This window comes from Streptopelia decaocto (genome assembly GCF_964273445.1).
Source record: "Streptopelia decaocto genome assembly, chromosome: 1".
Taxonomy (NCBI): domain Eukaryota; kingdom Metazoa; phylum Chordata; class Aves; order Columbiformes; family Columbidae; genus Streptopelia; species Streptopelia decaocto.
Window position 1 is genome coordinate 63,983,572 of NC_138663.1, and position 16,484 is coordinate 64,000,055.

The following is a 16,484-nucleotide window of genomic DNA, read 5'->3' on the forward strand; positions in this document are numbered from 1 at the left end:
CTACCTTAGCCTGCTCTGTGGAGCAAGAACCATTACCAGAGGGTACTGTTATCTTGGCAGGGATGCAGGAAGGAGTAGCAGGGCAAGTACTTGCAGCTATCAAAATCAAGATCCCTCTGAGCTTATTCTGCTAAAATAAGTCTTGTGTTTATCAGAAAGAGGTGGTTTTGTCATCCTCTAAGTAAGCCTCCAGTTTTTCCCTCCTTTTTTCTGCTGGAAACAAAGAGCAGAACCCAGCAACACCCCCACCAACTGAGGCTAGAGGAGGTTGAAGTTCATCCCCTCCCCAGCCCCTGCTTCAGGGCAGGAAGGATATGCTCATATCCTTAAAGAAAGGACCCACTCACAGTGTCCAAGGCAGGGGTCACTCCCAGCACAGAGCACGATCACAGGGAGGAGAAGCATGAGATCCTCATGTCCCTTCATGGGATATCAGCAGCATCATTTCCACAGCGGTATAAGGATGCAAACAGGGCTGTTTTTAGGGACAGCTGATAACTTTACTTAGACTGCTTGCTATAATTCGGAGAAAAATTAGTACCCTTTTGGGCAGCAAGCTCTTTGCATGCAGCAGCCAGTAAGCTCAGTCAAAATTTAATCACGCTAACTTCATTACATAAGCAGGTTAGTAAATACAAGGCTGCTCATGTACCTAGAGAAAAGATGATAAAGTCATTCGCTCACGCTAAAGAGAAAGATGGTGTCTCTTGTGAAATCCATCTGGATTTGAAAAGAATAATGATGTTACGTTCCTCTAAATCAATTTATATTTATTTCAGCTAGAGGTTGCCAGCCTCGTCTCAATAGATCACATCAGAAGCATGGCGAACCAGTTCATTTACTTTAACAAGACCAGCACCGTAAGTTACAATCAGCTTTCACCTGTGAACATCTCTCTCTAATCTCTGCAATGGTTTGCATGCAGGGGGAATAAAAAAAAGGAGGAGGGGGAACATTAACAGAGGAATTTCTTGCTATAATGAGGTAGAAATTTTCAACTTGCTATTCCCACCTATTGTCAGAAATTAGTACTCCAAAGGACACAGAACAAATGAGTGGTATATAAGGACAGCCTGCAGTTTCCTCTTACGTATGATTAGCTGCAGTCCAGGAATGATTCTCATTGATGCTCTGCCTAGTTTAAAAAAAAAAAAAAAAAATATATATATATATATATATGTATTCAAAATGTTTTAAATAATTATGTTACACATTTTGATTATTTAAAACACTTTTAGTGCACACACAGATATTCTTCTTTTATCTTTAATATTGTAGTTTCTGATCCTTATGAACCTAGTGAACACATTTTTAAAGCTGGTAATTTGTCAGTACTTTTGCAAAACTAAACTTATCTGTTACATCAACTACCTTCCATTCTTAGCATATTTTAGCGAAATATGAACATTCTGGAGCATTCTCATAAAGACAGAGCAGTTGCATGATTAAATGCAGAAAGAATACTACTACTTTTTTTTCCTCTCCTGTGAATTTTGTTAGAGCTCAGATTCTCTCTCTCTTTTTCCCCACTTTGTCAGAAAGAGCTCCAAAGCATGCTTATGCCCACTGAAATCAGTGCCTGAAGTCATCAGTAGTCTTCTCATTTTGATCAGTCTTTTAGTCACTAGTTCCACTGGCTAACAGTGCAGATTAAGAGGAAAACTTTAGATACCTCTGTTGTAGACCAATACTCAAAAAAATGTGCAACATATGCACACTTCTTGTATAAAACAAGTGTAATAAAAAATAGATGGCAAATTTAAAAATGTGACTAGAATTTCTTGAAATTATCAGAAATTGAGAAGCTATGAAAAATGTATTATTAATAATAGTTTATTGTTTCATAGGGACAAGTCTTGGTGAGTGGAGAAGAAATGGAAGAAACAGACATTGTTGCAAAAAATGGTCGCATTTATACTCTTGCAGGAGTCCTTATCCCACCCACAATTGTTCCAATTCTACCACATCGGTGTGATGAGACAAGAAGTCAAGTTGCAACGGTAAGAGAATCACGACAAACCAATAGCTCTTTGCTGCTCCACATAATGCACTCCAGCTTCCTCTTTACTGCTTTGTCTGATATTGCCCATAAAAAGGGGGGTACTTCTGGAAATTAATGTATCAACGGCATACAGCGACCTGGCTAGCAGTACTGAACAAATATAAATAATCTGTAAGTAGGGAACTCGTATGAGCACATCCTATACCTCTTTAACTCATCTAGTTCTTACAGTAGCCCTTTAAAATATGTTGCCTCTCTGGTCAAACTTTTTCCTCCAGTTTCTGAACCCCATCTGTGCAGACAAGTACATGGCAAGTAGTGTCAGGTTCCCAGGAAAAATATTTTGGATGAGTATTTTAATTTCTACTAAATATGCAGGGAAATGAGCCATCAAGTTAAACTATTAACATAATAATTAATTTTACATTAAGATATTAGAAATACATTATTTTCAGAAGCCACAATTTCCCCTAGCCCCGCTTTCTTCCAGTTTTCTTCAAATAAGGAATTATAAAACGATTCCATATTTCACAGGATGGATTTTGACATATGTTGTTCCGTTTGGTAACAGAGTACAGGCCTTTACACTCTGTAACATCCAGATGCTATTTCTGGTAAGAAGACCAAGTATCACAACGAGCTTTTAGTTTGCAGCAAGCGTGGCTCCAGTGAGCTATTACTGGACTATGTTCAAGCACATAGCTGGGCCAGTAACGGTTCTGGTACAGTAATGCAAAACATTTACTATCTTAACTTAAAGCAGTCCAGAAGCACAGACTTGAAAGAGTTTCTCAACAGAGCTGGACAACATCAAAATTTAAAGAAGAAAACACAAGAGCTGGCAGTAAAGAACTGTTTACCTCTGGCAGTAACTACAAAGTGCTGTATGTGCAATATAATCATAAACCAGACAGAGCACTGAGCTGCAATCTCCGATACAAAAAACTTTCAACACCTTATAAATTCAAATTACACGCCAGTAATTTGAATTCCCTACTAGGAACCTACCTACAATCTATGTCGGACATCGATCAATCCTAAAGTAACACTATGAAAAATTATTTAAAGACAAAAAAAAATAGCATCTGTCACAAAAATTACTCCCCAAACTGAAGTCAGGAACTTTTGTCAGATTTAAAACTTCATGCATAGTTTAAAGTGTAATTAAATATCCAAGGCTTTAGGCAGAGGACTGCTACCAAGGAGAATAGCAGAGGGAGCTGTGGCTTTGCTGTTCTTAGCTACCATTGTGCATGTTCTTCACTGTCAGAAAACAAGAGCAATGCCACCTTGTAAATACTGGTTGTGGTACCTGTGAAAAGTAACAGACCTTGTTGGAACGGACAGTTGTACATGCCTATGGGAACTATACATCCCTAAAGAGGAAAACATTATGCTAACACACACATATCCATGTAACCATACCTGGATGCTGGTAATAACCTCAGGACTCAGTGTCTTGCTCCATCTCCTCCCAGAGGTCACCACTCCCACAGGAGCCTTGGCTTCAGACACTTCACTGCAAAGACATTATCTTAACCTACAGCTGAAATTGGCAGATTGGACCTTGCATGGAAATGCAGGCACATTTCCCTGTCCCCCTCTGGCAGAGGGGAGAGGCAGGACTCAGGAAAATGAAGGAGCAGGTACACGTGAATGGCTGAGGTCACCCCACATGGAGAAAGGGAGCAAACAGGTGACACCAAGTGGTGCTGAGCAGCAGAGAGAGAAGTGCCAACAGTGGGAAACACTTTCCACAACAATCAGCCAGATTGTTAAGTTCTAAAGGATCAAAGAGGCCCCCACAGGGATTTTCAGAAATGCAAAGAAAGCTAAGAGCTTAAGTCAACTTCAGCCATGGCTACACAGTTTATCAAACATCTTTTATAATGCCTAAATGTATCTGCCAAAATACATCTGACCCACAGGCCTTTGAAAAACAGTAGTGACATCAGTACCTCAACTCTTTGATGCCTAAATGCTTTTGTAAGTCTGGTCCTTTACTCCTTTAAGTGCTGTAAATCATAAATCCAAACCAGTACCTGATTCTTTCCTTGCAGGTCCAGTGATAAATCTGGGGAGAAAATACCATAAATCAGGTTCATGGTCACTTGTCCACTGATCATGAAACACAATGAAGTAAAGCATCAGGTGCCAGCTCTAGGATTTATTCTAACTTGGTTGAAATGGAAGACATTAGCAGTCACGAGCTCTGACAGACTCCATATCCACACAATGAAAGGCTCAACCTCTCTGAAGTTATGGCATGCTGAGCCTGTCAAGAACACACCTTTAAAACCGCCACTCGAGTTTATATCTCCTCAGTGCTGTAATTGCCAGTCTCTGTCACCACCACATGGTGATAAATTAGTCAGTGGGGAAAAGCAACCAAAAGGTAAAGACATAAAAACAGTGATATGCTGCTGGATCATAGTGAGTACAGAATCTGCAACACGGAAGCAAAGAATATTTTTCTCTTCACCGACTATACACAAGACAAATTTCTCTTCACATTGTCTATAGAACAGACTCAACTAATTTGTGGTCTTCCTAGGAAGAAATAAAAAATTCTCATAGAAGTTAAATGTGCAGACAGGTCTAGACTCCGAGACAATTTTAGTTAATATATTATACGAGGTTGAGCAAAGGATGCCAGTGCATTAGTCCCCATGTTTGTCCTCTCTTTAGGAAGCTTCCAGTTCTTTAAAAGAAGGGAGTGGGGCAAGGACAAATAAAGATAAGAAGGGGAAGTTGGAAATGAACAACCACTCAGCAAACATCAGAGCCAGGAGATATAGCCCTGGTGCTGCTCTTTGATTCTAGATCCATGCTGTAATAGTTAAAAGTCATAGAACAGATATCCTTAAAATGTACAGGGTATATCATCCATAAGTGTGCATCTCAGCAGCTGGTATAATGCCTTTCAAATTACTATCTTTATTGTTTCCATCTAGGGTGTCTGTACAAGTTGTTTACCACACGCATTGGCTCCCTGCCCACAGGATTCAAAGCCCATCGTAAGTGACACTTCCTGACAGATTATGCAGTTGTACAAAATGCATAGAGGGAAGAGGTCCTCATATGTTGATTACTGCTCTCCTAATATAATGAGCAAAAGAACCAGATATTAATACAGGAGAGTGTGAAAAAATACAAATATAGATGGTACTTTGGTTTCTTTTCAGCAATAATTGAAGCATCAGGTAATTTCAACATTATTTTGTTTTCTGTTGCAAGATCCCTTGTAGACTTCATAGAAGCTCTGACTCTTTTCTCCAGTAAATTAAGATCCATTTTAGATAGGCTTTGGCAGAAGAAAGAGGTGAGGAATGACAATTACTATGATTATGCTTCAAGAGTTAGTTATCAAAAAATGGAGGGATACATTTAAAATAGACCTCACATCTGTCAAAAAATTTCCTTGTGATTAAGCATCCTCCCAGAAGCAGCTGTCTGCAGAAGCAGCTTCAGAAAAGACTGAAAATCTTCCATCTGCTTTACATCTAAGAGATGCAAATCTGGCTGCATGTTTTTCCCCATATAGAACTCAAATCTAGCTACCACAGGAATTTTATTCCCCATGTTATAAAATTACACTTGTAGTTAGTCCTATATGCTATATTCAGTAATAAGCTATCTGTCATTATTCATTAATAATGAAAAGAAAGTTCATATTATGAAAAAATACATAATTTAATAATTTTTAAATGCAACACTATAGCAAGGTGCTTTCTGTTCTCCAGTCAAATTATGTTGCAATATTAAGACAGTATCACAGAACTATACATTGCTTAGAAATACTAATGCTTGCATTTTGTGCACATTCCAGCCTTTCTCAAAACGGAGATGCATTATTGAAGGCTCAACCTTTCAAAAAACTGGCTGTACTAGATCCTGCAATATAACAATAAAGGTACAGAGTTGTGGTTCCTTAAAGTAAAACATACATAAAAGTTTTCCAAAGTGTTTTCTTTTGCATTGTAAACTTCCCTTTTGAAGCTAAGAGACATTTGGAGATGTCCAGGTAGCTTCCATACCTTTCTACAGGGGGTTGAGAGGAGCTACTGTAAATCTCGGTGCAAAATACTAGGTAAATTTTTTCCAATATCCATTCTACTACCCAAAATAACTCCTCTCCATGGTGCAATGCTCACACCAGCACCTCTAGCGAGGTATTTTAGCTGCCATGCATTGTTGACAACAACCATCTCATACTCTGTAACCTGGGAGTTTTCACATAAGACTCCAAACCCAAATGTTATTATTGCCCCATAGAACATCACCTGCAAAGAACAGGACAGGTTGGCCCTCCCTTGTCCCAGGACTTTAGGTTTTACACAATATTGTGTAACAATGAATGGGAAATGCTCCCAAGAACTGCACTCCACTTGCTCTGCTTGGCAAGCCTAGTCCTCACAGAAGTCATTAGCCCGTGAGAAATACTTAGACTTCTCTGACTCCTGTGGCTCCTAAGGAGGCTTCTGCACCTCATGGTCACCATTAAGTAACAAGCAGAGAAGTCCACAAACTCATAAGCTTTGAGAGCCTTTTGCTAATTCCTATTTCCCTTGAAACACACATGTAAATGAGATTTTTTCCTAATACACTTTCTGTGCTCTTGATAAATAAATGGATCAAGCAGCCAGTTCCCAAATAAAACAAAAGATGCAGCCAAGAAAAACATTTAGGGCTGTGTAGTGGCTAAATCCCACACTGTTGCAGAGGGGAAGGAGGAACATTAAAGCAGTATGTCTAGCTTTCACAGTGCCTCACTGGGTTAAAACAAATCTTCTAGTTCTTGATCTCAGATGCAAAGGAGGCTGCCTGCCCCTGAATTGCACTGCACTCCCGCTGAAAAAGTGTACATAATAAGATCAGATATACACGGGCATGTTCATAACTAGTGACAGGATGGAGATTTTTAACACTGACGAGCCTGATAATAATAAGGGAAAGATCCAGAGGTTTGTGCATCCCCTTCTTGGGCTGCCACATCCCTCCTGGTTTTAACAAGGCTGTTGCAGAGGTGGCTCTGGTTAAACACAAGCCTTTCAAGAGCCAGCTACCGCTACAGGCCCTTGCCAAAGGACCAAAGCACAATTGAAAGTTGTCTTCTGCCTCCACACTAAGGCACTGGAAAAGAGGATATTTGCTTTATTTCATAGGAACCAAAGTGTTGCAAAGGCTTCTTTGGCCCTGACTGCAGTCCGTGTCCAGGAGGTTTCTCTAAACCCTGCTCAGGAAACGGGCAGGTAAGCAGAGCATTCAGCAGCACCCCATGGGGGGAAGGACAGACCGTGTCCCAAATGTCCCTGAAGCACTTATGCAAGACAGAAATGTTAGGCTCCACACAATCTGCACCCTCCACTCATGCTGCGTGATGGCCTTGAATTTAGGTTCAGTTATACAGAGGAGGGAAAATGAACCAGTCTCCTCCGAGATGTCCAAATTGCAGGTTTCTATGGTTCCAACAGAGAGCACACAGGCAAGGCTGGGTGACCCACTCTGATATTTGTACTTCACACAGCACAGAATAATGACCCAGCTCACTATTCTCACTTTAAAATTGCAAAGGAACGTAGAACCCACAGCAACAAAGTACAAGCACAAGGAAAGCTTTTGCTTTGAAACACCTTTTTCATCAAAGCTGAGATTTTATGGCTGTCTATCACAGTCATACTATGGATGGGCACATGGTCCCTTTTCTGGGGGAAGGCTAAAGATTTATTTGAATTTATACATAGAAATCATCTCTCTTCCATATCACAGTGCATGGATGGCCTGGATGGCAATGGGACCTGCATTTGTACTGAGGCATTTCAAGGCTCACGCTGTCAGTTCTGCTCAGACCCTGGCAAATACGGACCTGAGTGTGACAAAAGTAAGTACAGCTGTACTTGCTCAGCATAAGAGCATGGGCTATTTCTTTTGGACCCTAGTAACATTAAGGTAGGAGTTAATGGCTCTTGTTAAATAGTCTATGTGTTGGATGAGCAAGATGTCTCTAGGGTACTTTCAAATGGACACATCATAAGCCCAGAGTCAGTGAAAAACTTCTTACTGACCTACTTGGGCTTTTTGCAAGATGTTATAGCTCACCTTATACTAATTTATTGTTCTTTTCCTTTCTGTTTCCCTCACTTGAGTAACTGAAAAGAAAGTCTTTGCTATTCCATTCCCACCTGGTATTGCCCACAAGAGAAGAGATTCTGCCTGCAATGACAAACACATGTAATCTAAGGACAACTAGATCTATGAACAGATTTTGTTTAGGGCCACTTAATAACCATCCTTACTGAATAATTTCTGATCTATTGAATAGCTTATGATTCTAGCAGTCATCTTCTGTATACTGACAGATTTAATTCTTCTATGTCAAACCATACTACATTTCACAGTCTACAGAATATGCAGCATAAATATAGATATATTCTCCAACTACAAAAATCACTTTTAGTCTCTTTTTGCTATGAAACAGCCTGTCATTCACGAAGCCACAGCTCACTTGAAGGTTCAGATGTACATGGACAAATTCCATAAGAAAAGGTGGCATTGCCTAAGCTCTAGTCTTGCCAAAGCAGTACACACTGGCTTAACTAGTCACCACTGGCATTACTTGGGATTGCAGAAGGCCTATCTACTATGTCCTTTGGGCACATTGCTGTGCCTCCCAGCAGCACTAACCAGCCCAGCCCCAGAAATGTGCTAGTAGGTCTGTGCTACTGCTCTGTGTACTAGCCCAGCACTGTGCAATTTTTAGGATTGTGGACTCAGTATTAAAAGGCTTCATATATCACTAAAAGCATGCCAAAACTTGTGCAGTGAAATAACTTTACCCTTAATAGCCTAGGACAAAGCATTTTCCTCCTGATTCTCTGAAGTACTTTGAAATTCTTTGATGGGTACGTGCACTGTAAAGACATAATAGATTTTAAATAGTTACGCATAAAACACACCTGAAAAGGTAAGGATATGATAAATAAACAATATGTCCCCCAACAAAGTGAGACTTTAAAAATAAAAATTTTAGATGCTAGAAAAAAAGACCCAATTCATAAGAAACACTATGTAAGGATAGACGTCTTTTACCACTATAGAATTGTACATTGTAATTTATCTCTTGTAGAGTGCCTCTGCATTTATGGGAAATGTGATAACCGAATAGACAGTGATGGGATCTGTGTTCCTGGATCATGCAGAAGTGGATACACAGGAAAATTCTGTGATAAGCAGATTGTTCCCTGTGAGCCCTCTCTACAGCTCTGCCATGCACATGCAGACTGCCAGCTTAGCGATGGTGCAGTGAGGTAACTTGCATCTTATTAACATTAACTATGCTGCAGCTCTTTTCCATTTGCTTGATTAAAACAGTGCCTTGTAGCAGTACAGAAGCATCAGCCACTGAAATGCTGCTATGTAGCAAATAAGCATAAACATGCACCGCATTGACCTTGCGTTGCAAGATCGTAATTAAGAGTTCTCAACACCGTATCCTGCACCTGATGTTTAACACCGATGAGACAGTCGCATACGGATCTGATCTTTGATCAGAAGTCTACCTTCTGACTAAAATCTACGAAGGATTTAGGAACCTCCTATTTCTAACCTTCCCTTACTGAACTAGGAGCTTGAGCCTTGCTGAAAAACAATGAAACTCCCAGGCATTTTGGGGGTAGATAGCTCGTCCCAGTCAGCTCAGGTAAGTTTCACATACCACACCACCACAGACTTCAGCACAGACTCTCCAGTCCTGACATGACTGGTCACAAAACTCTGTTACTGCTACAGCTGCCTTGCACTTGCCTCACGCTAACCTTCACATGGCAGCACCTTTGCCTCAGTGTATTCGTTATGAGTCATCACAGAAACAGAATGTGGGATGCTGTGTAGCTTCAGTGCTTAAGAAATTCCCTCCAATATGGGTTAATGTTGAGGGGCAGGACCCAGGGAAATGGGGGGCTCATAGTCTAGCGTGCATTTCAGGGAGAGAGCTATCTTCTCTGTCACTGAAAGAAAGAGTAACCCAAGCCCATAATTGATTTAGAACTATTAGCTCACCTTTGCAAAGATCACATCAGTACAGAACTAATTTGACTCCCCATCTCATACACAGAGAATGGATCCCTCATTTGACTTAATTAACTCTGGCAATATTTGGGGAAGACAAGAAAAAAAAATCACGTATATATGCACTTAAGCTGTTTGCATCACGAATGCAAGGTCAGCAATTTTAAGTTGCCTGTATGTAGCATATCACAGTGGAAAACCACCGCTTCACTTTACAGCTGTGCTATAATGTTCAATGCCTCCCTCCTCCTCTTGTCTCTATAGCTGTGTTTGCAAACCTGGCTACCAGGGAGATGGCATGACCTGCAACAAAGTTGATCCTTGTGCTGCTTTAAACCCAGGTGGCTGCAATGTCAATGTAAGTACATGTTTTTCGCACAGAGCCTGACACCACAGAAAAGCAGGCAGCAAGGAAGGTTTGGACAGAAACATTTGCAGTAGGAAGAGTCATAATTTTCACTGCAGTTTCAAGCTCTTTCCCCGATAGTGGCATTGCTATTGCTTAGACAAGCCTTACACCTAAAACCAGATGCCTCTGCATCCCCCCAGGCTGAGTGCATTCAGATGGGCCCAGGAGAGCACACATGTGCTTGCCAGGCAGGATGGACAGGCGATGGAAGGGACTGCTCTGCCATAAACAACTGCCTGCTGCCCACCGCTGCAGGGTGCCACCAAAATGCCACCTGCATATACATTGGGCCGGGTCAGGTAAGCCTTCTCACTTTCACTGCTACCTTTGGTGCTACTCTTCACCCAGTTTGCTCTGGCCAGTGCTTCCTATCCTGTTTCCTCCCCAAATTATCTTCTCCTTCCCAGCGTCAAGGCTATTTCCACATGGCGCTCTCTACCCAAAGCAGTTTCCTTTCAGTTCCTATCCCAGTGCTCTCTGCTTCCTGCATGGTGATGTTCTGGCAGCAAATACATTTTAGTAAGCACATTACTAGATGTCAGGTACAAAGGTCTTCTGGAGATATTAGTCAGTGTCATTCCACTGAAGTCAATGGGGCCACGCAGAAACACAGAGATACTAATTCACCATGTCCAGAATACGTACACTATGTTAATCATTTTAATAAATTGTTGTGTTTTACTGAAATGACAGAATGACTGCAAGTGTAAGGACGGATTTCGAGGGAATGGAATTGAATGCACACCCATAAACTCATGCCTGGAACAAAATGGAAAATGCCATCATCTGGTGAGTAATTAATCATTCCCTAAACAAAGTGTTCAGATACACATCACACCTTGGCTTCTGCACACACCATGGTATTTCCTTGCCATTTCAAGCCTGCAATTTCTGCTTGAGTTGGAACAAAGCTTTCCAAGGAGTGCTACAAGCACCAAAAATTCTATGTGAACCACATCAATACGGTACATGCACTGAGGACAGGCTGCAAGGGCTGCTCCCAACTCTGCCTGTACAGAAGGGCTGTCTCAAGCCTGGAGTAAATAAATGCTGCTTCTCTACCAGTAATTACAGTTTGGATGCAATAATCTGTTGAGACATTTACTCAAGTCACACATCTCTACACAGGCATCTATCAGCTTTATCAATAGCTGCAGGTGTTCAGCAGACCTGCAGGCTCTGCTGTACTCGGTAGTGCCTGTGAGCACCACACTAGCCTCAGGTGGGACCCAGTGACAAAGCTCAAGCAAAGACCACAGGGAAGCAGAGGACAAATCTGCCATAGTCGGTTGAGGGACAGTGCCCAGTTTATGTAGGGATCAAGTAAGAAAAGGTGAAGGAAGGGTTTAGATTCCTAGACCTAGTGCACGTTGGGCAGGTAACTTAGGGGCTGCTGATGGAGGTTGTCCTATAAGAGAGAGAGGAGGTTCATGGAATATGGTACAAAGATCCTTTGTGAAGGCTATGTCTGTATATGATTTTGTATCAGGAAACGTGTTTACAGGCCATCCTTGCTCTTGAGCAGTCTCCTCAGTATTTGACAAATTTTCTCTCTTTCTTGTTCAAAGGCAACTTGTCAGTTTGAATCTTCTCGTGGCTGGGAGTGCGTGTGCCCAAAGGGCTATGAAGGAGATGGTAAAATATGTTATGGAAATGCTGCAGATGTAAGTAAGATTGTCATCATCTCTGAGCACAGGACTTACTGCACAGCTCTTTCGCTGGATATTAACCAGAGAGATAGCAAAGCCATTATAAACAGTCAGAAAAATATTATGCCCACCAGTGCTATCTGAAGTCAGTGTTTCTGCTGGAGACTCTTGCCTGATACAGAAATTATCTGTTGTGTTTAAAAATATAGCTGGAAAAGAGGCCTAAGGGATACAAGCATACTTCTTTAAGACAAATTGAACAACGCCAGCCCCAGAGGTCTAAAGTGCAGAAGCACTCACCTCCCAAGTGGGAGCAATGAGCACCCAGCTCTTCTGAAGTTCTGCCTTGAGGTCTGTCTCAATGGAAACACTCCATTTATCATGTTAAAACAGATCATGCTGACCAGCAGGCAAACAAAACCAAAACAAGTAAATTGGTGAAATAAATATGCATTTAACAGCACAGGAAAAAATGAAAATGTCAGCAGTCTCAGACATTGGCAATAATCTTAGCATGCCTCTTAGCACTATCTGCCATCCCTGCTCATATAATATCTATCTCTGTTTGAAGTACTGTGGCAGAATAAATGATCTCCATGTGCAGGATGATATATAAGATGCTGTATAAATACCAACCAAAATAACACATTGTCGAGGGTTAAGATTGCGGGGTGACAATCAAACCCTGGCAGATGTATTGTTAACCTCCTCTCCCCCCCACTTCCCCCGTTTTGCCCCTCCCTCTCCCCCCTTCCCACTCAGGACAGGCGATCGGGAGGGAAAGAAGGACAGAGAGAAGAGAGTTGGAAAAATTAAAGATATTTTACTAATGCTACTAATAAGAATAGAGAAAATAATACAAAATATACAAAACCAGTCTTGAAAGTCTCAGCAACTGCAGAGCCGGCCACCAAAGTCCTGGATTAGACTCTGCAACCAAGCGGAGCTGGATTCAGTCTCTCACTAGGCCTCAGTTCTCAGGGACGACCAGCCAGATCCTCTCCTAAGGTCGGCCATAAGGAAAAAAGGGAAAAGGGAAGAGATCCTCGTGGTCTCCCACTTTTATATGAAGTATTCACGTGAATGGAATGTTATACACAGTTGGTCAGTTTCTTGGTCACTTGTTTCTCGTCGCCCCTCTCGCGAGATGTCCATCCATGCTTATCAATATGTTTGCATTCCATTGCTAGGTTTACCAAAACGTGTCTGGTTCTCCAGGAAAATGCAGTTAATATGAAGGCTTTAGCTGACAGGCAAAATTCACTGAAAGAGAAACTTGTTTTTAACAAAACCAGGACACACATCTTCTTTCAATTAATTTTGCATGGAGTTAAGAAAATGTTTAGGTTTACATTCCCAGAAAAGTAACACTTAGCCTGAGGTCAGGACAAGTTACCCACCAAGGTCAGGCACACCTTATACACCTAAGCAGTAGATGGCCTGATTTTCAAAAGAGTTGGTAATTCACTATTCCCAGAATGTATCAGTACTAGAAAAACACAAACATCCTCCCTTTTCACACATACTGAAAACCTCATGCTCCTCCATGTCGCATCAGACAGGTCAGACACACTGAGTTACAGCACAGGCTACAGCAAGAGTACTTTGATAAAGCTAATTACAGATTACATAATTATTGCTCTCTCTTTTTTCCTTTTCTAATCAGGAGTTATCAACTCTGTCAGAAGCAGCTGCATTTAACCAATGGGTTAATGTAAGTACACTTCATGGCTGATTTTTTAGGTTTGTTGAAGTTTGCAGAAATGCATGGCCCTTTTAGCCTTTAGAAACTGGAACTTCACAGCAATATTCCTATCACACAGCAGAGGCCCAAGCTCTGGAGAAGCATTAGTCTCCCTCTCCCACCAGTGATGGCAGGGCTGGTTATCTGGTTCCCTATCTCTCCCTGAAAACCAAATTCTGATCCCAAATTCAGGCAAGTGAGGAAGCTCCACAGGCAGAAGAGCAAGTTACAAGCCCATTCTCTGAGGCAGGGGGCTACATAAGCCAGGACTTGCTCTGTACATAACTACATTGCAGTCCAGATGACCAGCAGCAGGGTGCAAACAGAGCCTGAATATGTGCCCAAGTCATTCCTTCCAACTTCCCGCATGCAATAAAACTACAAGTCAGTGGAGACGGAAGGCAATGCCTTACCATTCCCATTTTCAATGAGCCCTGTGCCAGGAAGACACAGCCGTACAGCTGGTCAATGCTGCTGCTGCAGCAAGCAAGGAGGGAAAAAACCTCAGTCTGTGCAGGCTTGACTGAGGTGCAGGAAACTAAGGAAGATATTAGATTGTTCACCTTCACATAAGGGAAGAAACACCAACTTAGGTTAAAAAAAAGAAGAAAAAGTTATAGGTCAATTGTCACTGTCCACTTCTTATTTTCACGTGCTATCAACTATTACTAGGGCAGCAGTAACATTTGAGGTGCTACCTCACTGTGGCTGACACTGCATGAACAAAGATCAAAACCAGTTTCCCCCACAAAGAGCTTAAAACCTAAATATAATAAGTGTGTAGCAAGTACATAGCAAACAGAAAGGAACAGGTGTATATTAATGAATAGCATCAGAAGCAGAAGTCACAGCGTATGAGCTGCTTTCACGCTTTTCAAAGTTATATGGCTCGGGGTTAATTAAATAACACAGGTGCAACAGGGATCTCAGGAAACTGCCTAAAAGAGAGGACAGCATGGCTAATTTAAATCAGTTCTCTGCCTGGCCCTGGGCTCAGGCTGCAGGGCAGGACACCGTAAAGACCAACTAATGAAGTTAAAGCAATAAGCACAATAGGAAAGGCTGTTCACCTGCAAATGTGCACTTCAGATAATGAAGTTGGGGGGTAGGGGAAATCAGAGAGTAGATTCTGTATTATCTGTTGAAACAGGGATGTGGAAATTTCTGCTACACTTCAGAGAAATGGTATCCCTTAAATACTGGTTGCTACAAACATGGGCAAAATAGGGAGGTCTATCCATCTGTGGGGTTTTTAACTTCATACTTGAGCAGGAATGTGATGTTTACCACTTTTCATAACCAAATATTTTTCTTGCTGGTCAGGAAGGATGAGAAAAGGAAGTCTGTTGCTATTTCTATATTTAAATATTTGGAAGGTGACAGTGATGATGGCTAGAAAGAAAGATGATCTTAACAGAGACAAGATTCCCAGCTATTTAAGGGAGTTAATTCCCTTCTTGCTTTAAAACCCAGTATGGGTATCAAAGGACTATCCAAAACAAGCCAGCTTCCAGGCAGCATACCAGCTTCAAATAGGTACAACGCAAGCTCGTATTGTTCCCTCAAGGTTTGCAGTATCAAAAGTAACAAGTTGCGGAGCCTGTGAAAAGTCTGGAGAACCACATTCAAATCTTTAGCTCTCCTTTTTCTAGCCCACTCTGCACCACCACCCCGCCCCCCCCCCAAAAAAAAAATCACACAACTGAAAAAAAACTCTCCAGTGGAGGCTCTCTCCATCCTTAAGGCAGATAAACATATGGAAGGTTAATTAGTCCATGCATACTACAGCACCCACATCCCCCATCTAAAATTAGAGCTGTCAGCAGCAAGCCCCACTGCAGTGCTAGTGGGCACCGATATCCCTGGGGCATCTTGAAAAATCCCAGCCAGGTTAAATAGTGCTATTCCAAATGGGAACATTTTGTCATGTGGCTTTCTTATGTCATGATTCATAATCCTTCTGTCTGTTAAATAGTATGGAGTGCTCTGGAAGACCAGGTTACTTGAAGTTATCAGTAACCAGGAGTATTTATCACCATGGGTTTTTTTAACATTCAAGTGTGTAAAATAGAATCCATGAGACAGACTAACTTCTGTGGGAGGCAACTTACATGTTTTGTAATAAAAAACAATTCTGACCTAAACAGGGGTTCTGCCCTTTAAATGATGGCAATCTATTCTGTAAAAAATTGACACTCATTTACAATTTTTGAACAGCTTTAAGTACTTTTGTTCAAGTCATTGCTCAGTATAATAGTTTTTCCTCTCCAGGCCGGTCAAAAAGTACGTCACATACTTCACCTTGTTAAAAAGTCACCAGCTGCTATTTATAGATTGTCCTCAGGATGAATTATTTTAGCGCTCTTTACTTTCATGCAGGAGGCCGAGATAAACTCAGTGTTGTCCACCACCTCAAACCTAACTGTCCTCGTGCCTTCTCTTCAAGCAATTGAAAACATGGATGAAGATGAGAAAGCCTTTTGGATGTCAAAGACTAACATCCCAACTCTACTGAAGTACGTTAAAGGTTTTGGGTTTGGAGGCTTTTTAAGGGAATTGCTTTCCATTCCAAACAAGGCTTTGGTTTGAAGCCTTTAAAGCAAGACAGCTCTT

General features: G+C 41.4%; 1 protein-coding gene across 1 annotated transcript in view; it reads left to right on the forward strand.

The window, feature by feature from the left end:
* Positions 1 to 16,484, forward strand: part of STAB2 (stabilin 2) — an 87,017-nt gene that overhangs the window by 27,547 nt on the left and 42,986 nt on the right. Inside the window, exons 17-29 of the mRNA XM_082066674.1 lie at positions 780 to 860; positions 1,848 to 2,000; positions 4,957 to 5,019; positions 5,832 to 5,915; positions 7,168 to 7,254; positions 7,772 to 7,883; positions 9,129 to 9,309; positions 10,334 to 10,427; positions 10,619 to 10,777; positions 11,172 to 11,267; positions 12,047 to 12,142; positions 13,794 to 13,841; positions 16,251 to 16,387. Coding sequence (XP_081922800.1) covers positions 780 to 860; positions 1,848 to 2,000; positions 4,957 to 5,019; positions 5,832 to 5,915; positions 7,168 to 7,254; positions 7,772 to 7,883; positions 9,129 to 9,309; positions 10,334 to 10,427; positions 10,619 to 10,777; positions 11,172 to 11,267; positions 12,047 to 12,142; positions 13,794 to 13,841; positions 16,251 to 16,387 — 1,391 coding nt within the window. The remainder of the gene's footprint in view (positions 1 to 779; positions 861 to 1,847; positions 2,001 to 4,956; positions 5,020 to 5,831; positions 5,916 to 7,167; positions 7,255 to 7,771; positions 7,884 to 9,128; positions 9,310 to 10,333; positions 10,428 to 10,618; positions 10,778 to 11,171; positions 11,268 to 12,046; positions 12,143 to 13,793; positions 13,842 to 16,250; positions 16,388 to 16,484) is intronic.